Raw genomic sequence first — 26,761 nt, 5'->3', positions numbered from 1 at the left:
CATAGCCCACTACGATGTCCTTTAAGCCTCGGCAATATGCCTGCTCGCTTGTTATAGGTAGTTGTTACAGATTTCTCCGTTTGTCGCTGATAACTGACCAATGCAGCATGTCTCGTCCCGAAGCAGCAACTTCACACACGCATAAATTTGCTATGTAAATATTTAGGTTTTTCGAAAGTTTCCGTTGTTGCTGAAGGTATACTTCTGAACATACCCGGAGTTAAATTATTGAGGATCATTTCACTAAATGAAGCGAAATGCATTTCATTTTCAGTGCACACGAGGAATTTACTCTCAATCAGAACAGTTAGTAAATATTTCTCACATGGCTTGTAACATAGAGACAGCACTCCTGTATTACACAAAAAGTACCATAAACCTATAGGATGGGTACTGGAATGTGGAGATCTTGTCGCACTTTAAAATGAGTCTCACGAGCGCAGAAAGCAAGTTTGTAGTGATCATTTTAGCGTTGCAAGTAGCACATGACATCTCAACCACGAGCTTCTTCACCATGGGAGCTTCCAGTAAAGTATGTACATTGTTGATTTAATAAACTAATTTCAAGTTTTGTTACAGTACTTATTCAATTCTGATTTAGAGAGAAGGGAAACATAGTATTCAGTTATGTACGCCTAGAACTTATACCATCTTTCTACCTGTATGTAGTGAGTAGATATGCTGTTATTTTAATCCGTTAATTGAGTGTACCTTTGATTTATTTATTATGTATTTATCCTCTTATTTATAACACTTTTGTCTTAATCATTGGCAGAATTTCGCCTACCTATTCCACGTCCCACAGAAATAATCATATTTTTGATCCGCGGAAAAGAAGTCACTTTGGCCCTGCATGATGTACATTGTCGGCTTGTAAGAGATCCCTGGTGGCACCTTTGATGTACGTATACTTGACAACATTAATTAAAACATAGTCTTAAGTCACCAAATACAAAGTCGGTTTCCCTGGTAGAGTAAAACAGAATGTCTTAATATCTTAAGTGCGTCAAATCGAAATGCCAGCCTGTATTGTCTGAGTAATAGTATAGTAATAATAAATTGTTCTGTTTTTTACTTATTGTATTTTGAAAAAGAATATACTTTCTATCAGTACTAAGGACTGCGACACCTGGTGACTCGAATGGCACGGTTCCCACCACCGATTATCCAAAACCAAAACCTACCACGGACTTGATAAGAATGTGTGGTTGGCCGCTGCTATCAACATTGTGAGAGATATCACATTCTGAAGTGCCCGAAAAGAGGGATCGCCTGCCAAAATTCTGCTTGGAGGAGTGCTTTTATTTGAATATTTACAATGGATTCACAAGGTGTTTTTTTATTCAATTTTGTTTTACGTCGCGCCGACGTAGATCGGCACAGGTATGTATTTTATGGCGGCGATGGGATAGGAAAGTGCTAGGAGTGGAAAGGAAGTGGCCGTGCCGTAAATAAAGTACAGCCTCAGCATTTCCTAGTGTGACAATGGGAAACCATGGAAAACCGTCTTCAGGGCCGCCGGTAGTTGGGCTCGAACCCACACTCTCCCGGATTCAAGTTCATAGTCGTGCGCCCCTAACAGCACGGCCAACTCGCCCACTAAATAATTAATGTATCTGGCGCTAGCCGATTGTTTAAAATACACTTAATCGCCTTACTTACACTGGGTAATAATATATACAATATATCATAAAGTTGTTGAAATATCTTTCCTGATGTCATATCCATTAAAAATATATTTTAACTAGAAATAGTCACCAACGTCGTGATGAAGATAGTCACGCAGTGGCTAGGTCACGCAGTGTGCGGTAACAGTTATTTGCGCAACTGCCACGTTACGAGTGAGATGATTTCGAGACGGGTAATTTATACTTATTTGTCACTTTAGTGGCTGTTGCGCACAATAATTTATTTAATGTTATGGTAAATTTATGTATTTTAAATTGAATTTAATTGTAAATAAAACTGAGTCGTCGGGGCGCAAAATTGTTTGATCCATGCATTGACGTCTTGTCGTCTTGCGGTTCGTGTCTTGTTATGAAACATAAACGAGGTGCGTGCATGGGATTATGGTGTAATGAAACATTACATTTATTGTTATTTGAGGCAGTGAACATTCCACTAAGCTGCCAGAGTCGTAAACATGGCCCTCTGGTCCAGGATTAATGAAAGTAATACGAACTTTATGATGTACTGTGGCATACGTGATATGTATCTGTTGGAAACGTGAACATTAGTCACTATTGTTATGGCGGCAGATTACTTGAAACGGGAAAGAGGAGTCGACAACTTATTTTTTTCGCTAGTTGCTTTACATCGCACCGACACAGATAGGTTTTATGGCGACGATGGGACCGAAAAGGCATAGGAATTAGAAGGAAGCGGCCGTGGCCCTAATTAGGGTACAGCCCAAACATTTGCGTGGTATGAAAATGGGAAACCACGGAAACTATCTTCAGGGCTGCGGACAGTGTGGTTCGAACCCACTATCTCCCGAATGCGAGCTCACAGCTGCGCGCTCCTAACAGCACGGCCAACTCGCTTTTAATTATGTAGATACATAGGGAACTACAGGAATGAATGAATGAATGAATGAATGAATGAATGAATGAATGAATCAATCAATCAATCAATCAATCAATCAATCAATACTGATCTGCATTTAGGTCAGTTGCCCAGGTGGCAGATTCCCTATCTGTTGTTTTCCTAGCCTTTTCTTAAATGATTGCGAATAAATTGGAAATTTATTGAACATCTCCCTAGGTAAGTTATTCCAATCCGTAACTCCACTTCCTATAAACGAATATTTGCCCCAATTTGGAATCAGACGATGAGACAATTCAACAATGAAAAGTTTGGTGTCTCTTGAGCCATGATCCATAGTCTACTACGATGTCCTTTAAGCCTCGGCAATATGCCTGCTCGCTTGTTATAGGTAGTTGTTACAGATTTCTCCGTTTGTCGCTGATAACTGACCAATGCAGCATGTCTCGTCCCGAAGCAGCAACTTCACACACGCATAACTTTGCTATGTAAATATTTAGGTTTTTCGAAAGTTTCCGTTGTTGCTGAAGGTATACTTCTGAACATACCCGGAGTTAAATTATTGAGGATCATTTCACTAAATGAAGCGAAATGCATTTCATTTTCAGTGCACACGAGGAATTTACTCTCAATCAGAACAGATAGTAAATATTTCTCGCATGGCTTGTAACATAGAGACAGCACTCCTGTATTACACAAAAAGTACCACAAACCTATAGGATGGGTACTGGAATGTGGAGATCTTGTCGCACTTTAAAATGAGCCTCACGAGCGCAGAAAGCAAGTTTGTAGTGATCATTTTACCGTTGCAAGTAGCACATGACATCTCAACCACGAGCTTCTTCACCATGAAACCACTTACAATCGACAGTGAATATAACTGTATGCGTAAGAACCGAAACAAGTGAAATACTTTCACTAGATTTTCAAGCAAAACAAAATTGAATTTAACGAAATTGTAAATAATATTTATTTCAATACACCCTAGATATATCGCAAGTCATCCAAGATACGTAGAGTGGAATTCGGTAAAGATGTTTCAGGAATCTCTCAAACACTACATTCTGTTACTTGTTGGGTTCATTTTGGTTCTGTCTTCTCTGTGATTTTGATGTTTGTGGAAGAAGGAAGAGAAAAAAAATACTAGAATTTATAACTTTACTCATACTAAAAGTGGCAGTTCTGCAGAGCAACGTGTCGTTTTCTCCTGATATTTTCCTGGTCCACTAAAGTACAGTTCAACACAATCAGAATATTATAACACATTGTTAATATATAACGAAAACCGCTCTTGATGAGATACCATATGTAGCTTACTGTTGGAGCCGTTTCAATCGTGACCGCTTCAGATGTTTTAGTACTTATGAAATCCTTCCTTGATTCTTCACTTCGTATCTTGATATTGTTGAGGTATTTGAGAAACTAGTTTTTTAACCACTGAAGCCTCTCGTCCCTAATGGAGGAACAAAGACATACGGTCTGCATTCCCTGCCCTAACGTACATCATGAAAAGCAAACCATTTATCATTCAGTCCTTTAGTACCTGAATGTGCCGTGAAGTGTTGTCTTCTCAAAAATACAACCGTTAAGTTTAGCATCATACAGTAGCCTTTGTTTGATCGACATTTCGTCAATAATTAGACTCCATTATAATTCGGCCTTATTGAAAATTTAAGCTTCTGCCCTGAGCCTAGCTTTAACATTAGTGGCGTAACTCAAGTTTCAAGACGGATATCTCCTACAAAACTAGACAAATTTATTATTCTTGTCAGTTTCATGATGTGGTATCTTTAGAGTTGCCACACGTCCTGGAAAAGCGGGATTGTCCTGAATTTGAGTATGTGCCTCGACGTCCTGACTGAATTTTTAAAATTCTCTGAATGTCCTGAATTTTAAAAATCAGAGCAAATTTTTTAAAATTTTCCTCAAATGCTTTTGAAAGGGAATGCCCCATCTGTTACTTAAACCTCTGTGCAAATTACATTGAATATTATTTAAGTTTAGTGTTGTCTGTAAAGTAGGCATTTTGCTCAAAGTATGAATTTTTGTTATCTCTTCGATTTTAATCAAAATATGCGAAAGTGTGTCTTTTGGTAATGGATGGGACACTTCTCATGGAATTATCCAAATACACTCGTTGGAACCACAGGCGCCAAATTTTGGTCCTGAGCACGGGGACAAGGATGAATAAATTAAATATTTTTACGGGAGCAGAGACACGATTTTGTCCCCGTACCACTATATGCATGGGTCCAAGTGCTCCCGTGAAATCGGCACCTATGTTTGGAACTTGTCCATATTGGTGTCCTAAATTTCATCCTGACCCTTATGGCAACCCTAGGTATCTTCCGAATTTAAATCCTTTCGGCGAGAAATAATGCCATAGCACGCATGGTTTTATGGAAGTTTCCGAACCTAATGGTGTTAATTTTGTCATTTTACCAAGTGAGTTGGCCGTGCGGTTAGGGATGCGCATCTGTGAACTTTCATTCGGGAGATAGTGGGTTCGAACCCCACTGTCGGCTGTCCTAAAGTTGGCTTTCCGTGTTTTCTCATTTTCATACCAAGCAAATGCCCGGGCTGTACCTTAATTATGATCACGGCCGCTACCTTCCCACTCCTATATCTTTCCAATACTATCGTCGCCATAAGACCTATCTGTATAGGTGCGACGTAAAACAGCTTGTAAGAAAAATCTCAAATTTAGTATCTCGTCCAATAAAATTAAATATTTTTAATGTTATTTACAGTATTCTGAAGGCAATAACTCGACAGTTTTGTGACACTCACTCTCTTCGAAATACTTCAACTTCTTAGCTGATTTCGCATGCATTCCTAAAACGTCTTTGAGCTTGTTATTTGACCACTACAGCTTACAACATAGGGCACAGTTATCCCTCTTTAATTTCTGCAAACTCGAAATAAAACTTTCCTCTGTATGTACAGCAACTAAACTGTAGTTAGGCAGGTCATTTACCTCGCAGGATTGCATCATCATTTAGTGAAAAAGAAGCAGACCTATAATTGTGTTGTTTCTGGACAGGACTGCGCTTTCGTTTTTCATTTGTCACCGGCATATTTTGTTTATTTTGTTTAATGAATTCATGTCTTGACGTTAATGTTGTAGTCACTTTATTGGGTGGATGTTTTGAGAAGTACTAGCCACTCTACCTGGTTTTAAAACTTGAATTTTAAGGTTTTTCTATTTGTTTTACGTCGCACCGACACAGATAAGTCTCATGGCGATGATGGGATAGGATAGGCCTAGGAATGGGAAGGAAGCGGCCGTGGCCTTAATTAATGTACAGCCCCAGCATTTGCCTGGTGTGAAAATGGGAAACCACGGAAAACCATCTTCAGGACTGCCGACCGTGGGGTTCGAACCCACTATCCCCGATTACTAGATACTGGCCGCACTTAAGCGACTGCAGGTATCGAGCTCGGTTTTAAGGTTTTGTTCGGCAATCGGATTCCGAAGAATGTTCGGTATGATCTACAGATGAGTGAAGACTTCGTGATTGGCTCAAACTTATCTGGTGAAATTATCTATTTCCTTTTCAGTTCCGGATCCACAGGAAATTCGTAGTAACTTATACCTGTACCGTTCCTTTTTGCCTTTTCACTTTTACAAAATGGAACGCAACAGTACACCATCTAAAGATAATGAGAATATGTCTTCAATGTGGCATTTTTAAAGTACGGTAGCCACTACGAGTACAGATTCAATACGAACGATCTAGAATATTTCTATTGAAAAATATAATCTATAATATATAAGATAACCTTCAAATATACAAGGAAACATCGATTTAAAAATAGAAAATCTCAAGTATTGACAATTTCTTTCACGATCACCCGTACTTCGCAGTAAACCTCATCGTAATGTATGGGCGCGTGCTTCCAAGAGGGTACAGCTATCAGAGCTCCTAGCGACAAGAAACAGAAAATCATTCGCTAGCTCGCGTAAGATCCAGCGAACTGCTGCGGCTTGAAGGACATCGCAACGAAATATGCATGATCTCTCTGACTATCCGTGCTTACATTAATGTGAAATGGGGTTCAACCAGCCAGAGACAATTTGTAATAAATAGAATACGGGAAGTATTTGCAAAACGGTAAAACGCCATTTTCCGTACTCTTGTGAGTTCGCAAAGAAGGAAATTGCGTCGTAAGATGTCAATGGGGCCCCATGGTGCAGCTGTCAGTATCTCAGCCACTCTGTCAATTGTGTCGCACCTGGCATTCGTCCGGCAGCGCTTCCAACTTTACACTGCTGCTACCCAAGATGCCAATGCTATGGCATCGTATCACAGCCAAGATAACAATTCCATGTGTGCAATGAATTTCTATTCCTTTCAAACAGAGACATTATCCGCATCGAAAGTGAAATTCAGTGTCCACCATTACTATATGATTAATCTTCTGTTGAGTACGCATACTGGGACTTCAGAAAAAAAAAACATAGTCTTTATATAATGAAGAGTTTCTCTTCCTGACCTGATGGAAATTCTAAAAACGGCATCTTATTTCATCTAATCAATATCAGATTAATGGCATGTTGTGGGTTACTGTAGTCAAGTCCTAGTTCGTAAACCATGGGCAATGGCTGAGTGGCCTAGTAATTTGTCCTCAGAGTCGGGATACCAGTTGCTATGGAATGGGAATGGGCATCCGGACATATTCTGAGTCATGGGCCTCCTTGTGCTCAGGCGGCCACGACTATACAACCCACCGGTGGTCCATAACCCGTTAGAGGAGAGATACTCACTTGGGCTATGTGTAAGTAGGGTAGCATCCTGCTTCATGAATTTACCGAGTTCAGAACATTTTAAGCATGCCTCGAACCTATGGGAGTAACGGAGTCCCACTCCCTTTTGACAGGCGAGAGAATCCTTGGAAACACTTGGCTAACGAAATGGAATTCGATGGGGAACTATCAATATTAACGGGACTTATGGAAGAAAGAAAGTAGAACTGGCTGAGTCAGCAAAAAGGATGCATCTGGATGTGCTAGGAGTAAATGAAATTCGGGTAAGGGAAGATAGCGAGGAAGAGATAGGATATTGTAAAGTGTACTTGACAGGTCTTAGAAAGGGAAGGGCAGAGTATGGGGTAGGACTGTTTATCAGGAATACCACTGCACGCAACATAGTTTCTGTTAGGCACGTAAATGAGCGAATGATGCGGGTAGATTTGGCAGTAGAAGGAATTAGGACTAGAATTGTCTCAGTGTATACACCATGTGAGGGCGCAGATGAAGATGAAGTTGACAAGTTTTATGAAGCATTGTGACACATCGTGGTCAGGGTCAACAGCAAGGACAGAATAGTGCTAATGGGCGATTTCAATGCGAGAGTTGAAAATAAAACTGAAGGTTACGAAAGATTGATTGGCAAATGTGGAGGAGATATGGAAGCTAATGGGAATGGGAAACGTTTGCTGGACTTATGTGTTAGTATGGGTTTAGCTGTTACGAATACATTTTTCAAGCATAAGGCTATTCACTACTACACATCAGAGACTAGGAGTACCAGATCCGTAATAGACTATATCTTAGGCGTCTTCGAATTCAGGAAATCTGTTAGGAATATACGACCTTTCCGGGGATTTTTCGATGATACAGACCACTATATGATCTGTAGTGAACTAAGTATTTCTACAGTAGGCCTAGGGTAGAAAGTGAAATCTGTCTGCAAACGAGTAAGGGTAGAAAATCTCCAGGACGAGGAAATTAGACAGAAGCACATGGATATGATCAGTGAGAAGTTTCGAACAGTAGACAGTAAGCAGGTTCAGGATATAGAAGGAGAATGGGTGGCGTACAGGGATGCTGTAGTAGAAGGAGCAAGGGAATGCCTAGCAACAACTGTGTGTAAGGATGGGGAAAGGCGAACATCTATGTGGAATGATGAAATGAGAGCAGCTTAGAAACTTAAAAAGAAGGCTTATCAGAAATGGCTCCAAACAAGGGCCGAGTCAGACGGGGATTTGTACGTAGATGAAAGAAACAAAGCGAAACAAGTTGTTGAATTCAAAAAGAAGTCGTGGGAAGATTTTGGTAATAACCTGGAAATGCTATGTCAAACAGCTGGGAAACCTTTCTGGACAGTAATAAAGAATCTTAGGAAGGGAGAGAAAAAGGAAATGAACAGTGTTTTGAGTAATTCAGGTGAACTCATAATAGATCCCAGGGAATCACAGGAGTGGTGAAGGGAATATTTTGAACGCCTTCTCAACGTAAAAGGAAATCTTCCTGGTGATGTTGCGAACAGCCAAGCTCATGGGGAGGAGGAAAATGATGTCACCCATGAGTACTCGCTGTACTATTCCAACTGCTGCTTCTACTCGATCATACACAAGACGACATGAGTGTTTGAGATCGGTTCACGAAAAAATAATGAAGCAAGATGACCAAAGAGACTACAGTTCGCTGCAAAGTTACAAATACATTTACAAGGCTCATGCTGCGAAAACTATTATCTTTATCAGCTGTGAGGGTGAGAGTGAACGAGTGAAGGAATTTCCGTAATGTTCATGTGGTTCATCACTTAACTTTTGCCGTTATAGAGGATGCATTTCATTATTGTCTTCGTTTTTGTCAGTGGCAGTCATCGTTAACTAAACATAATACCGTTAAATTACAGGTGTTGCACCCATAAGCGAATGTGCGTAATTAATGCATAAATTAAATGTTCAATTTTTCACATATGAGAATACAGCAGTAGGCTGGGAAAAGATTGCAGTCCCACAAAGTAACTGCCAGGCGCCGTTCAGACTGAAAATAAATCCACAGAATACGTTTTAAGGCACGGACAGGATGTAGCTAGCCTGAGTGGTACGTCCAATTATGTTTTATGATGCCGACAGGAAGTGAAATATTTCTATCCAGTTCCCACGTGAATACGCACGTCGGAATGCACTTGGCCCAGAAGAGTGACTGAGACACGAATAATACCCGGCAGTCCTTAGTAGAAAATGGAAGAACCCAAACTACCAAGAGCGCGAACGTCTCAGCCAATCACAAAATTGCAAATTTTAATGTCTTGTCATAGCGGGAATCTACAGCTAGTATTTCGCGATTTGGTGACCGAAGTAGCTGTAAAATATTGTGTCCTGACTTCCAAGTAATATTTAAGGATTTATCAGAGCAAGTGTGTGGTTAATCAGTGGTTAAATAAGAAATTTTCAACTTTTCATGGAAGAGTGGTATCGCCCAGGAAGTGAACCGTCATGGCGGGAAGGCGCCATGCTCTGACAGAAATAGAGCCACTGACGCGCGCCGTCGTAGGAATTAACCTGTGATCGCTTCTCATAACGCAATGTAACACATAAATCGGACCAGAATTAGGAAGATTTTGAACACATTTTCTAAAATTCTAACCTACGGACACATGATAAATCGGTCCCAAGTGCAGGATTATTACGCCACATCCCTTCCACAGGACTATTTTCGAAGTGGGGGAGGATTGTTTACAGAAGCAAAGACACCAGGGTGGTAAATCTCAGTCTCGTGGTAAATCTCAGTCTCGTGGTAAACCTCAGTCTCGTAGGAAATCTTCAATCTCGTCGGAATTCTCAGTCTTGTGGGAATTCGCAGTCTTGTAAGAATCTTCAGTGTCTTATACAGTAGTTGACATCCGAGTGAGTAATGTATTTATTTGTGAGAGTAATATCTTAGCCGAAATGCTCGAGGAACAATACCTGCATTTTTTGTCAACTTCTGCAATACCTTTGGGCTAAATAGAGATTTTATCTATAACATCGCCATTACCACACTCAAGAAGTCCATCATGATCTTCAAGAACCATGCTTGCGGACCTCAAATAAATGTTTGACATGCCTCACTCGACTGCCTACATTTAACATCATACGAACACATTATCTATTGTATCCACATCCATTATTGTTGTGAAGGTACTCTTTGTCTTTGGGCAACCTGCAGCTGTTGCAGGAAGATTGTATAATAATAATAATATTCTCAACACTTGCCATGAATGAACTTAAGGTGCTAGGACCGAGGTGAACATTGAATCTCGTCGTAACACGTAGCTGCATAACATTTTCCCTATTTCACGTGTAGCTTGTATATTTCGTGGAAAAGTCATGTTGGAGAACGATTATTATAAAATTCTTCACATCATTGGGAACATTACATGTAATTTTTCCACACTCTCATAGAACTATTATTGCAAGTGAGATATTTGGGAGCAGAATTAGTCCAGCCAGTTACAGGGAGAAAAACTTTGTTTTCATAATTGGAATGCTGCCGCAGTGAGACGTTGAGTCCAGTGTCATGGTCAGAGAAGGTGAATAACCAATAATCCTTTACACAAACAATCCGAGAGGGGTGAGAGAGAGGCAACAGCAGGCAGGTAGCGGAGTCCAGACTTTCGACTTCACGTCAGGTGATCAATGCAGTGTCATTGAATATTCTTCGCAGGAGTGTTAAAATGCGAGTATTAATATAAATATGGACGTGTGCAACGATATTGTAAAAATGCATCAAGTTTGCGTGTGTGACCTCTTGGATAATATCAGCTTGAAGATGAAATACTAATTCATCATTACGGGGTCCGGAGAATGATCTGACCGGCCTCCAGCACAAATAAGGTAAATAAGCAAAATATAAATATGTAAACAAGTAGGGCTATGAACAGTCGATGATCAAAAATGTAGTTTAGAATTTTAGATAGGACTGTAAATAATTCACGGATCGGCTGGTAATTATAAAATTAGGATAATAATAATAATAATAATAATAATAATAATAATAATAAATAAGTGTTAGCGTGTGTTACTTGCGCAGTTTTCTTTTAATGTAAGTCATTTTGACATATGAGAATCCTATTTTACTAAGAAATGTACATACGGTGTAGTGCAGATTTTTAAAGTGATGATAATAATAATAGTTGTGGTAATGAGCGGTATTTTTGTTGACATTTTGATTTTGTGGATGCTTCCATGTTAGTTTAAATGTTTATTTTTGCCATCAGCGCATTAGGTTTATTATTTCATGTTCTGTAATCATTATTCAGATGACCGTTTCCGGTAGCTCTCATAATTTGTATTTCGCGACGATGGTTGATACGCGAAGAGTTAATTTCTTTATGTAACGTGGTTACACAGTTCGATAGCCATGTTTTTGAGAGGCAATCTCGTTATTTCGGTTATTTAATTAGTGACAGGAAGCCATTGATAAGTTAGCTCTGATATTTCATAAGATGTGAAACGGTGGATGATCAAAGTAACGAGCAAAGTAATAGTAATATCCCTGATGTTCTGTGGTGAGAAATGGAAAATGTGATATTTTGACCATGTTATTAATAGTGTCGTATAAATGGATGCGTGAACGACACAGTTATTTCGCCCGCCGGATACGAGCGAGGCCGTATTATGAGTTACTACGTCGAGAATATTGATGAATAAATAGAATTGAGAGATGAATTATTTAACCGAGAGTGTTAAATATATGACGACATGTGTTATGGTTGTAGGCGGAAAGCCTGTAGTGCTTCAAATAGTTTCCAGGGAAAATAAATGCTCGGAAAATATGCAATCGAGAGCCCGAGATAAGTTGTGAACAGAGCGACTGATGAATGCGTGTTCCGACAGTCAAGTCTATTCATTGATGACATGTAATGCGAATAATTATTGTCCGTAAAGATTGAATAAGGTCATGTCCAGACATTTTAGTCTGAGGTTAGAAGGTTGCCATCAAATTCACATAATTTTTGCTACTTGGATCAGGGTAACATTTTATACTTCTTCATTGCGCATATTTATTTTTCTTAAATTTTACTTGGCAGCGATTTTTGGGATCTAGATTTTTATTATGATATCATTTCTTTGTATATATTTTGTCACCGGATTATTTTAAATCTGATACGTGAATTGTGTTTGATTTAATGTCTGTAAATAGAATAGAATAGGCGTAGTCAGATTATTTTAAGTTCAGTATTTCTTAGGAGCAGTGTTTCTCCGTTGACATGTTCATTTATGTAAATAAGATTTCATGTGTTGGGGTAAGAGATCATCGATTAGTTCATAGTAAAAAATATAGTAGTGGGATGCTCATATAAAAGGCAGTCAGTAATCACCAAGTCTTAGAAATCCACTACATTTCAGTTAGGCAAATGAAGCGGTATTTAATAAGCAGTTGTATCACAAGTGCCGTAAATGAGTGACATAAATTAGATGGGATCTGCCTCCATCTAGATTTGGTACCACACAAATGTGCTTGCACAATGAAAATGCAGACAGCGGCAAACTAGGTAAAGTTAATGATGTAAAGGGATCGCTTTCATTTCAGATGTAAACCTGAGGCACTTGGCCTAATTAATTTAAGTAATTTTAAGCGTCCAGACTATCACAGCCAAGTAAATAAGGTTTAACAAATTAAATGAGTGGTGGTAGCACTCAGGTGTTCAGTTCAGTAAAAATTTCCTTGTTTTCAGCCACAAGCAGTTTAAACATGTGGCAAAGATTATATAACAGAAAAAGTACAATGTTCATGGTTGTTTTCCTTTTCTCTCTTTTCGTTATTATTACACATGGTCAGTGTATTTGTTATTATTTTAGAGTGGGGTGCTTCCCAAATGAATTTAAACATGAGTTAAATATTTGACAGACACCTTAACGTCAATGTCAATTGGATGGATTAATAAATCAATTAAGTAATTACTGAATTTATTGTGAGATGACATTTTCAAGGTATTATAAATCATTCATTCAAATGAGACTATATTTCTGACCAGTGTTTAAATGTGGTCACGTCATCGTCATGGAGACAGTGGTTCGATGTAATTCAGAACACTAAGATTTAATCGACATTCAGTCGAGATTTATTAAGGCAGATAATTAATTTATTGTAATACAGATCTTACAATTGTTTTAAATTTTAAGTTTCATTTCACATTATTTCTTTTTACACCAGGTTACTTTCATTTACATTTTGCAAATTTTGTTAAATAAACCATTTTATTTATTTCAATTTTAATTCAGTCTTTGGGTACCGTTATTTGATAGTTTAGTTTACCCCATCTTTCATTTCCTCACCCCCGATCGACGTGTGGCCCATCAACCCGAGGGATCGAAGGACGCACGACCTCTGAGGAAGAAGAGTCTACATGCGGCGGTAGGTATTTTTTAAATGTCATTATTTTCAGGAGCAGCCGACGCACATATCAAGAAAGAAGACCACCGCATTTGGATGCCTTTAAAAGGGCACAGTATGTTACTTTCAAACTTAATTAGAGCTGAAAAGAATAGCGGGTAATGTTTGTCCGGCCAATCCACCCCCGCCCAGACCACTTCTGTATGTGCAAGTGTCATCATACCTGTCTTTTCCTAGGGTTAGTAATATAATTACTTACTCAGCCATTCACTGTTATGGATGGTATGAATATGTCACTCACAGAGTCGATTCGTGCGTGAATTTTAGTTACTTTGGCTGAATGATATGTAAACGCAACTTCTGTCTCAGTGAGGAAAGCAACGAGAACAGCCTCACAACTTATTTCCCTAGTATGCAACTTCAGTGATTATTAGGCCATCTATGATAGTGAAGCTGTTTAGGATCAAAGCTGCTTTCGGGTTTGATGTTCAATATACATCCTTATATATAGCAGAATGTCTGTCTGTCTGTCTGTCTGTCTGTCTGTCTGTCTGTCTGTCTGTCTGTCTGCCTGTCTGTCTGTCTGTCTGTCTGTCCATTCCTTATAAAAATTTATTCCGTTCCACCAATCCGAAGCGAATTTAGTATACATACCGTCTGGGAACCTGCGGATTAACCTATCTAATATAAATTTGAACAGCTCTCTCCATTCCGTAAACTGAGGCTCTTTGGAATATTAGCATAAGCTAATATAGGACAAACCTTCAATTTGCCGTACTGGGATGGGACAAAGTTCATGTTAGACGTCACGACTCAAAGAACAAAACTCGATACGTCCATACGGGCACCGAAAACCAAGTTTTAAGGCCCTAAAACGGACCGTTTTCGAGATATTGGCATCAAAATACGCCCGCTGTAGAAGTCGAGTAATGATATGACCGGCTGTAGCTATGGAAGCGCCAGCTCAACGGCGCTATAGCTCATTCCACGTTAAGGAAACAGTACTGCACACCCCCTCTGACACAACCGTAATTCCTCGTGATTAGGGGATATTATATTGTACTTATTAAGTACAGACAAAAAGGATGAGACATTTTTGCCGATGAATTATTAAAATAACTACATAACATTTTCTTTTTCATGAGTATGTTCATAGGGAGGAAACACAACGGCAGCAACAGCCTTCCTTTATTTCCCTTCTTCTGTATTGTTCTGGTACAAGCATTCCAGCAAAAGCATCTTTCATTTTTACGTCCAGCAGGGTCTGTGCATTGTGAATTGTATTAATCCGATTTCCCAAAAAATACCCACTTTTCACATTTGCGTTAAAAATAGCATCTTCTAATGATATTACCTATGAATTGGGTAATTGCGCGTCGAATGATAACCGTTTATGATTGTAGGTTATGATTTTCATTTCCGTGTTGACGTGTAACTAATATAATAGAGTTTGAGGGATGTTCCACAATTCAACACATTGTAAAATATACTAAATTAGTACGGGTACGGGTTATCAGAAACTGGCTTTAGTTACTCATACTATTGGTGTGAGCGACTTCATTAGATATGTATCTCACTGGTGTATTTACTTAAGTACGTAGAAATTTGTTGTCATGTTAGGATTTATTGTGTATCTTCTTCTTCTTTTCTTCATGGGGGCCTCTAAATATTAGTTCGTAATTAGCATCGACCTTTAAGATCTTATGCTACCATGTTTTTCCTTCATTCCCACCTAGGTATACCTGCTTCCTTCACAAATCTGCAGGTTTAGTGCAAGTATACTTCCGCTAGACAGGACCACAAATATAAATATTATTGAATGTATTTGTTTGATGCGACATTTCGTAACTATTACAAATGATCAAGGAAATACGCGATGCATAAAAGAAACTACTATAATTATCGAGAATTATAATTCTCAGGGCTTGTCACTCATGTCGCACATCATATAATGAATCTGAGTATAAATGTTGAGAATTTTTTCAAGTCATGGGTGCACAATCTTGACAATTGTGTTCAGTATATAGGTTGTTTTCATGGTTACAATAATCGTAAAAGTGGACAGAAATATCGGCACTAATGATATCAGTGATCCTACTACTCCATGATTTGATAGAAAATAGTTTAAACTATAGGTAACAGGCTCCGCAAAATGCTGAAACCTAAGCCAGTACGTAAAAACGGAGGCCCGTCGGCAACCGCTGGTCGCTGTACTACGGAGATCTCCGGGGCTATTATTTTTATACTTCACTCCCTTTCCATCCCCGCCCAAAGGAGTGCTATGAGTGTCTCACACAACAGCTTATTTTTTCCACACAGTAAGTCATATGTGAATCAATTTTCGTTGGCAGCTATGCCCAAACGTACATGCATAATATAGCTGCTGTAGAATCCTGGAGCTGACGTTGCCATGGTTACGGCTTTTCGTTTTTTTATTCTATTCCTAGAGCAGGGGTAGTGTGGTTCCAATAACTCCGTAACCGTTGGTTTTAGGGTCTTATAACATGGTTTTCGGGCCCGAAGGGTTTACCGATTTTTGTTCTTTGCGTCAAGGGGCTTAAAAGGAGCTTTGTTTCGTCTTTGTACGACAAATTCTATTTCGCCTATATTAGCCTATTATTTTAATATATTGTAACTCCCCCGTCGCCCCCTCGAATGGTTTTGAAAATAAAATACAGCCCATGTTTCTCACTGGCAATGTATCTTTCTATAGGTGAAGTAATGTTTAAAATTGGTTCAGTAGTTTTTGAGTCTATCCGTTACAAACAAATATACAAATTTTTCCTCTTTGTAATATTAGTATAGAAGTATAGATTACATCCCTACACATACGGTTGCCGTCAGGAGGGGCATCCAACCGTAAAACAGGGTCAAATCCACATGTGCGACACAGTTCGCACCCGCAACCCCGCAGGTGTGGGTAAAGCGATAGAAGAAGGAGATACTAATTTTTAAAATTCATCCACTTTTTATTCTCTTCACCCCCTTAAGTGGATTTTTCAAAAAGAGCGTGTTCATTTTTAAAGGAGATTCGAAGTACCAATGTTAAAGTCTGTAACATTTTCAGTTTTTGAGATATATGTGTCCTCATATAAATAATTCAACTGCTTCCTCACTTCTTTTCAAACTCACCCCACCCCACTTAAGGGGATTTTCTGAAAACGAATATTTGTGTTCGTTTATTTTTAAAAGGGATTGCAAATATCAATTTTCATGTCTGTAACATGTTAGGTTTGTGTTATTATTAATAGCGTATGGCAAAGAAATTATATACATAATATACAATATATACACAATAACAAAAAACATTGATTCACTTCAGGCATTAGTGTTATCTCTTATATCTGAATGTCCAGCTTATCAATCCACTGTAGTGCTTCCGCTGTTGGAGATAGGAAGTCTTCCAAACTACCTGGATTTGCCCGTAGTTGACACTCGCTTACAATGTGGGGAATAGTCTGGCGAGGGGCTCCACAGTCACATTCTGGAGATGGTACAAAATTCCACTTGTAGAGAGAATCCTTGCACCTTCCATGACCTGTCCTGATCCTGTTCAGTCTGGACCAAGTTGCACGTGGCAGTTGGGATCCATTTACAATATTTTCCCCTCTGAAGATGTTATGCAGGAGCACGTCGCGAGAGTTATTCCAGCGGCTTTTCCACTCCTCCAAAGCATTGAAGTTGGTGGACGTCTTCAGAGCAGTATCACAAAGGTTTGTGTTATTTATTGTAGATAATTTCGCTGCTGTAGAATCCTGGAGCTGACGTTGCCATGGTTACGGCAGTTCATTACTTTATCCAATTCCTAGAGCAGGGGCAGTGTGGTGCCAATATATCCGTAACGGTTGGTTTTAGGGCCTTAAAACATGGTTTCCGGGCCCGTAGGGCTTACCGAGTTTTGTTCTTTAGGTCAAGAGGATCAAATTGAGCTTTGTCTCGTCCTTATACGACAAATTCGATATTTTGCCTATATTAGCCCATTATTTTTATATCTCCACCCCCTCCCCCGTGCACCCCACCTCGAATTGTTTCGGAAATAAAATACAGCCCATGTTACTCACTGGCAATGTATCTTTCTATAGGTGAAGTAATTTTTAAAATCGGTTCAGTACTTTTTGAGCCCATTCGTTACAAACAAACAAAATTTTCCTCTGTATAATATTAGTATAGATTTATTGGGCGAAGACCGGTTTCGACTCCCTTGGAGTCATCATCAGTTCTTGTTGAATATCAAATCAAGGGGAATCTGATAACAATCATCATTAGGGTTGCCTACATACAACTCGATTGGTTGACATAAGTCATTATAATAAAAAATTATACACATAATGGCGATTGCCTAAAAGCATATCAATAGTTTGCAAAACATACACCTTGAATTGTAACATACACATCGTATGTGATACTTGGAACTTAAAAAAGTTCTTAGTTCTGGTTTAAACTTTCGTGTGTTCATGGAACACGGAACACCGGAGACATGTGAACTGGTTGAAAATATTTACAAATCTGCATGATATACATATAAGTATATGAAGCACATTGCGCTTTAAGAATGTTCTTGGACTTGATGGTCTAGTTTCTACCTAATTAAACTGGTTGAAATATATACACATTGAAATGAAATGCACCCAAAGACATAAACTAATTGGCACTTAAAGAGTTTTTGGTTCTGGTTTAAAAAACTGTCGTGTGTTCGTGGAACACGGAATAGAGTTGTTGGTCTTGTTTCATTCTATTAGAAACAAATGCACTACTTGAAAATATACACATTGACATGAAAATTTATACATTGATATGAAACACATGGCACTTTAATTTTCATGGATTTGGGTTGATAAATACTGTCGTATGTTAGTATAACTCAGCATAGTCTTGTCACAATCATCTGGAAACATGTGAACCTTTTGAAACAAATCTTAGTGACTAATTATACCACACAATCACATGACATTTTGGTAATTTACGAAAGATCTTGGATCTGTTTTCAATAGATTGAAACAAGACCAACAGGTCTATTCCGTGTTCCACGAACACACGCCAGTTTTTAAACCAGAACCAAAAACTTTTTAAGTGGCAAGTAGTTTATTTTTTGCGTGCATTTCATTTCAATGTGTATATATTTCTACCAGTTTAATTGGATAGAAACTAGACCATCAGGTCCAAGAACATTCTGAAAGCGCCATGTGCTTCATATCATTATATGTATTTCATGCAGATTTGTATATAATTTCAACCAGTGCACGTCTCCAGTGTTCCGTGTTTCCATGAACCCCCCATAGCACTTAACGCACTTGAAAAGTGTTTAGCCTGCCCAGCGACCGCTGCTCAGCCCGAAGGCCTGCAGATTACGAGGGGGCGTGTGGTCAGCACGACGCATCCTCTCGGCCGTTTTCTGGGCTTTCGAGACTGGGGCCGCCATCTCACCGTCAGATAGCTCCTCAATTCTAATCACGTAGGCTGAGTGGACCTCTAACGAGTCCTTAGGTCGAGAGAAAAATCCCTGATATGGCCAGGAATCGAATCCGGGGCCTCCGGGCAAGAGGCAGGTACGCTACCCCTACACCACGGGGCCGGCGTGTTGCACGAACGCACGATAGTTTAAACTAGAACTAAGATTTTTTTTAAGTTCCAAATATCGCATACGATGTGTATGTTACAATTCAAGGTGTATGTTTTGCAACCCATTGATGTGTTTTTAGGCAATCGCCATTATGTGTATAGTTTTTATTATGCTATCTTATGTCAACCAGTCGAGTTGTATGTAGGCAACCCTAATGATGATTGTCATCAGATTTCTCCTGATTTGATATTCAACAAGAGCTGATGATGACTCCAAGGAAGCCGAAATCGGTTTTCGCCCAATATTTAATATATTTTACAATGTGTTGAATGGTGGAACATCCCTCAAACTCTATTATATTAACCGTTTATGATTTAGCTCCTTTACCTGTGTAGTTATGCAGTGTTTTCCAAGCCAATCTGTGCTTTAGATGTTTATCTAGATTATATGAATGTACTTTCTCTGAAAGACTCTTTTTAGGGAAGTGTAGGGACAGTGCAATTGGTGAGAAAAGTATGGGCACTTGCTAGAAATACCTGACTACGCGTTTACAATAAAAATTTAGGATTCAGTATGGGAAAATCATTCGACTAAGTAATTGAGAATATCACGTAATTAAAATAAGCCTATCAAAATGGCGACCAGTGCTTAGTAGCGTGTGTTTCAGTCTCCAGGTTTATCAGTGATTTGAAGGTGTAAGATCGGCATTTACGTGTGGAACTTTCAACTAAGTGATAAGTAAAACTACCGTGCTACGAACAGCCAGTTCAAAGTGTATCACAAGTAATTAAGAACATAATCCTTCTTGTAAACAGCCATGCCAGGGAAAGGAAAGGTAGTAACAACGGACAGCCCAGTGAAGTGCGCCCTACAGGAAGCTCTGAGAGACAAGGAAACACTCGCCACGCTAGCAAACATCATACAAGACCAGGTAGCCAGGGCCGTTATAGACCAACTTAAAGCTACGATAGATTTTAATACGAAAGTAATCGAGGAGATGAGGGAAGCGCTCGAAGCCAGAGACAAGACAATATCAGACCTCAGGGAGCAGCTCGAAACTAAAACCGATGCTCTCGAACAATATCAACGGCGGCAATCACTGCGTGTGTTCGGGGTGCGGGAATCGAGTGGTGAGGACACGGACAAAATTGTCATTGAGCTAGCTGACAGTATTGGAGTACATTTAACGCACGAGGACATAGACAGAAGTCACAGGGTAGGCAAGATGAGTACAGATAAGCCGCGTCCGATAATAGTGAAGTTCGTGTCGTACCGCAAACGGAACGAACTATTCAAATCTAAAAAGAAACTGAAAGGAACGGGCAAAACAATTAGAGAAGACCTCACGTCAATCAGGATGAAACTGTTGCAAGAAGCGATCACTAGATTTTCTGTGTCCAATTGTTGGACAATAGACGGTACGATTATTGTGAAGCACAATGGTGTGAAATATCGTGTGTCGAGCCGAGCGGAATTGGACAGGATCAAATAAACCGACAGACTGAAACTAACATGACACTACACATTTTACAGTTTTAACTAACTTAGACACTAGACTTTTAATTACTAGACTATAATTACTATTCAAACTATTACTTTTAGACTATATCTTCATTAGATTTACATATAATAACTAGGCAAGATAGCGTACAGGTTGGCAACTCAAAGCGAGAGTGCTGAACATGCTTCTATTTTCGGCAAGGTTACTGGTGGTCAGCTGAGCGGAATCTCCGCTCCCATACCTACACAGCCCCCTAGTACTAATCCGCTTACAAATGCTTTTAACAACTTTCCAAATTCCTTGCAGGTAGTACATGCTAACGTTCAAAGTCTAATTCCTCACTTCCACGAACTCCGTAACATTATTGCTAATGTCAACCCTCACATCGTCATGAACGGAGAAACCTGGATGAAACCGTGGTTGTCAGATTCTCTTGTCCACCTCGAAAATTATACCTTGATCCGAAATGATCGCACAGGTAAAGCCGGCGGCGGAGTAGCTATGTATATTAGGAACGACTTAAAATATAAAATAATTTACAAAACAACTAGTGAATACTGCGCAAGGCCCGGGTTCATGTTCATTGAAATTGAGGCTTTAGGTGTAAAGTGCTTACTGAGTGTTGTGTATCGCCCACCAAAGATTGGATACATCACCGACCTTGAAGACATCTTACTTGACCTCCTACCCAGGTATGAGCATGTTTTATTACTAGGAGACCTCAATACTGACATCCTTAACGACAAAATGACTGAGACTAAACAACTAATCAACATATTTAAATCTTGTAACATGACAATTTTGCCACTTAAACCAACACATCACACAGCCACGTCACATACATTACTGGACTTAATTGTGACGAATAACCCTGACAGAGTACTGACCCACGGGCAAATGTCTGCTTGCGGACTATCCAATCACGACTTAATTTATTTAGCTTATTCACTTAAATGCCCCAAGTACAGACCTAAATTAATTACATTCAGAGATCTAAAACGTATAAATAACGAAGCCCTATTAGAAGATGCTGCAAACATACCTTGGCATAATATCCATATTTTAGATAATATAGATGATAAAGTGGAGTTCTTAAACACACAACTGCTAGCTCTCCTTAATAAACACGCGCCAAAACGCACTGCTCGTGTAACACGCCCTGCGGCTCCATGGATGACGCAGGAAATACGAGACTTAATGACAGAGAGAGACAAAGCTTTCAGAAAATTTAAAACTAGCCAAATACCAAACGATTTTGACCTGTACAAGACCCTTCGTAACAGAACCACACAGGCCGTAAGGAATGCTAAAATAAGACACTCACAGAACATTTTGCTAACCCGAAACACGACAACAATCTGGAAAACCGTTAAAAAAATGGGCATAGGCGGAAATAAAATACATACTGCTGACGTTAAAATATCACTGGATGATTTAAACCAATACTTTACTACAAGACCCATTAACATTGACGAGACAACAAAAGAACAGACAATTAGCAAAATTCTACACAATGGCAATACTAACAATGGAGGAGAACAGTTATATTTTTCCCTCGTAACTCCTGCAGAAGTAAGACAAATTGCACGATCAATAAAGACAACTGCGACAGGATGTGACGAGATTGTTCCACAGTTACTGTTAAAAACTCTAGATGTAATCCTACCAACTCTAACCCACATCATAAATACCTCATTGATAACCGGCATATTCCCTTCCCTTTGGAAATATGCAATTGTTCGCCCCCTCCCCAAGACCAACAATCCCGTGGAACCCAAAGACTATCGATCCATTTGCATTTTACCATTTCTGTCCAAAATTTTGGAGAAAATAGTTCACAGACAAATAACCGCATATTTAAATAACAATATGCTTCTTGACAAATACCAGTCTGGTTTTAGAAGCAATCATAGCACAACTACTGCACTGCTTAAAGTTACAAACGACATAGGAGTAGCTATGGATAAGGGAGAAGTTACTGTTTTAACTCTTCTAGACCTTAGTAAGGCCTTTGACTGCGTTGACACGGACATACTAATAGCAAAATTACGTGCTCTTAATTTCTCACAAAGCACACTATCCTGGATGTATTCCTATCTCTCTGATCGCCGGCAGTGTGTATCTACAGGTGAAAATTTCTCTTCATGGCAATCTGTAGAGACTGGAATACAACAGGGGTCAGTGCTAGCGCCACTCCTATTTTCGATCTTCATTTCAGGACTAACACAAGTAATTAAACATTGTCAATATCATGTGTACGCAGACGACATACAGATATATACACATGCACACCCTCGTGACTTACCGACTGCAATAAATAATATGAACGACGACCTAGAAAGAATATGTAGGTGGACCGATGACCATGCACTAAAGATCAATGCCCAAAAATCACAGTGTATTCTTTTAGCTACCCAAAACACCCACGCACGACTTACAGACATCCATACCCACTCAGTAACATTAAGAGGCACTCAGTTACAATTCAAAGACACAGTTAAAAACTTAGGGATGATAATGGATAAAAACCTTAGTTGGAACGATCATGTAACAGGTATATGTCAGCGAGTGTTTTATTCCTTACATTCCCTTAAAAAACTCAGAGATTTACTCCCCCAAAATGTAAGAAAACTGCTTATCCAAAGTATGGTAATGCCAATATTCGACTACTGTGACGTAGTATACAGTAACCTGAATGCCTCACTTTCCATCAAGCTCCAAAAGGCACATAACGCATGCGTTCGATTTATTTCAGATATACCAAGGTTTGGCCATATTTCTCCCGCATTTGCTAGGCTTTCATGGCTACGCTTAAGAGAGCGACGAAATTTACACACTCTTTCCCTGTTACATCGTATACTGAACCTTAACACACCTGAATACCTTGCCACACAATTCCATTACCTAGCATCACCTTCTAATATTCCTACCAGATCATCATCCACCGCAGTACTAAGCATTCCCATTCACCGCTCAACTGGCTACAGTAGATCATTTATAGTCGCCGCCAGCCGAATTTGGAATTCCCTACCTGCTGAAATTAGGAGCGTGTCAAACCACCTCCGCTTTAAGAAACTCTGTCAAACCTGGTTAATAAATAATAATGATTTCTTATAACATAGTAGGATTAGATCATAGTTAAGTTTTAGATTAATTAAAACATTTAATTGCTACCTTAAGATATTAAACTGTAGATAATTTAGTGTATATTTAACTCTTCATGTAGGTGTATGTATGGTCGGACAGAATAGCAGGCTTCATAGCCTGAGTCCCGCCATATAAAACAAGACAATAAATAAATAAATAAATAAATAAATAAATAAATAAAAAATTGTAAATAAAAGTGTTTCGCTATGAATCCAATTATGACTGGGCGAGTTGGCCGTGCGTGTAGAGGCGCGCGGCTGTGAGCTTGCATCCAGGAGATAGTAGGTTCGAATCCCACTATCGGCAGCCCTGAAGATGGTTTTCCGTGGTTTCCCATTTTCACACCAGGCAAATGCTTGGGCTGTACCTTAATTAAGGCCACGGCCGCTTCCTTCCAACTCCTAGGCCTTTCCTATCCCATCGTCGCCATAAGACCTATCTGTGTCGGTGCGACGTAAAGCCCCTAGCAAAAAAAAATCCAATTATGGTTCTATAATAATTTAAAACAATTTTGGAGCATAATTTTATAATATAATATTCATAATTGTGTATAATAATACCACGGCATTTTTCTTTACAGAGCCATGTTGGTCAGATCAGCTCTGTTAACGATCGCTGTGACGGTGGGCCTTTTAGAATGTACCTGTGGCCAAAATCCGGTCTTCAACCCAATATTCCCCGTAGTTTTGGAACGAGAGCGCTCCTCAATGCAGGGACCTTGCGACGACAACAGCGAGCAAGATTCGTACGACTTCATCATCGTAGGCTCGGGACCTGCAGGCAGTGTACTTGCTAACAGACTCTCAGAGGTAGAAGACTGGGAGATTCTTCTCCTAGAGGCTGGATCTGACGGGACTGTAATCATGAACATTCCGTATTTGATAGGCCAGTTTCAATCGACAGACGCAAACTGGCAATATAAAACAATACCTTCGGAAAGTAAATTTTCAGGACTGAACGGAAGGCAGATGGACTATCCCAGGGGTAGAGGAGTTGGGGGTAGCACGCTCATCAATTATATGTTTTACGTGAGGGGAAACAGTAGAGATTACGACAACTGGGAGGAGATGGGCAATCCAGGATGGGGGTACGACGACGTCCTACCCTACTTCAAGAAGATAGAAGATATGCAAATTCCAGTGTTACGAGACGATGAGTTTCATTCAACAGGAGGTAATGTCAAAGTCAGCTATCCTCCATATAGATCGAAAATAAGCGATATATTTCTACAAGCTGGGCTGGAAACTGGAAGTCCGGAGGTAGATTATAACGGTAAACATCAAACGGGATCCGCACGGATTCAGACCACTACAGTAAATGGTTCCCGTTGGACAGCAAGTAGAGGCTACTTATATTCTCTTCGTGACCGACATAATTTTCATCTGAAGAAAAGAGCATTGGTAAAGAAGGTTCTTATCAATGAAAACACGAACACAGCCTATGGGGTAATTTATACGAAGAATGGAAAGGATTACACGGTACGTGCGAGGAAGGAAGTGATTCTTTGTGCTGGGGCAATCAACTCTCCACAGCTGCTAATGCTGTCTGGTGTCGGCCCCAAGGATCATCTGGAGGAACTCAATATCCAAGTTATTAAGGACCTCAAAGTAGGGTACAATCTGATGGACCACGTGGCCTTCGCCACGCTCATGTTCACAGTGAACGTTAGCAAATTTCCATCTCCTATGAAAGTCATAGGTGACCAACGTAACTTCTTCAATTACTATGTGTACAACAATGGGCCTATGACTAGTCAGCTGGGGTCTGAAATAGTTTCCTATCATGACATACGAAACAATACTCCCGGTTGGCCTGATATCGAGGTGATATATTTCTCAGCTGCTCTTCTGAATAACCCTCAGTACGCCAATGCCTTTGGGCTGAATATGAGCTTGTATGCTGATCACATAGCTTCCATCCAGGAAACACCTGCATATCAAGTATTTCCCTTCCAAATGAGACCAAAGAGCAGAGGCAGAATTACTCTCAAAGACAGCGACATAAATACACCACCACTCATAAACCCCAACGCCTTTTCTGAAGAAGAGGATATTCAGATCCAGATTGCAGGTATTCGGAAAATGATAGAGATTAGCAGAACGCCGGCCTTACAAAGTATTGGTGCTACGTTGTACGATAAACCTCTTCCACTCTGCGAGGACTATGAGTATGATTCTGACGACTACTGGCGTTGTGCGCTACTGAACTTCTCTATTTCAGTCAGTCATCAGTGTGGGACATGTAAGATGGGACCAGAGTCGGACGAGACAGCTGTAGTTAGCTCCAGACTTAAGGTTCATGGTGTTCATAATCTTCGTGTAGTAGATGCCTCCATTTTTCCTCAGATTATAAGCGGGCACTTACAAGCTCCTACGTACATGATTGCAGAGAAAGCAGCTGATTTCATAAAAGAAGATTACCTGAAACCACATCATTTATAACTTCAATCTGCTTTTAATATACGAGAGGAAGTCAATAAGAATGTTTTCGCATATTTCATTGTTTGGAAGAACAGTTGAAGGGCAGGGATTACCGTCGTAATGGCTGTGCCTCTCCTCCATTTAACAATTGTGACGAAATGTATTCGAATACTTTGTTAGAATAGAATAGAATAGAATAGAAAAGAAAAGAAAAGAAAAGAAAAGAAAAGAAAAGAATAGAATAGAATAGAATAGAATAGAATAGAATAAAAGAAAAGAAAAGAAAAGAAAAGAAAAGAAAAGAAAAGAAAAGAAAAGAGTAGAATAGAATAGAATAGAATTACCTGAAACTGTGGAAAAAGCATTGGTTTATTTCAATTAATTAATTAGATACATGGATTAAATTAATATTCTTATAATTATTTGACTATTACTGCATTAAATATTTTATCTGTCCTGTTTCTTTACTTTTAGTT

General features: G+C 39.4%; 1 protein-coding gene across 1 annotated transcript; it reads left to right on the top strand.

The window, feature by feature from the left end:
• Window positions 1–798: 798 nt before the first annotated feature.
• LOC136882026 (glucose dehydrogenase [FAD, quinone]) lies at window positions 799–26,541 on the top strand. Its single transcript, XM_068229535.1, has 2 exons — window positions 799–901; window positions 24,446–26,541. Exon 2 carries the CDS (start codon window positions 24,450–24,452, stop codon window positions 26,304–26,306), a length of 1,857 nt encoding a protein of 618 aa, XP_068085636.1. The 5' UTR covers window positions 799–901; window positions 24,446–24,449; the 3' UTR covers window positions 26,307–26,541.
• Window positions 26,542–26,761: the final 220 nt, after the last annotated feature.

This window comes from Anabrus simplex, chromosome 1 (assembly GCF_040414725.1).
Source record: "Anabrus simplex isolate iqAnaSimp1 chromosome 1, ASM4041472v1, whole genome shotgun sequence".
Classification (NCBI taxonomy): Eukaryota; Metazoa; Arthropoda; class Insecta; order Orthoptera; family Tettigoniidae; genus Anabrus; species Anabrus simplex.
Note: the sequence above shows the minus strand (reverse complement) of the source record. Positions and strands in the feature narration are given on the sequence as shown.

Coding starts and splice junctions, on each gene's coding strand:
- LOC136882026 (XM_068229535.1), top strand. CDS start 24,450: ATGTTGGTCAGATCAGCTCTGTTAACGATCGCTGTGACGGTGGGCCTT.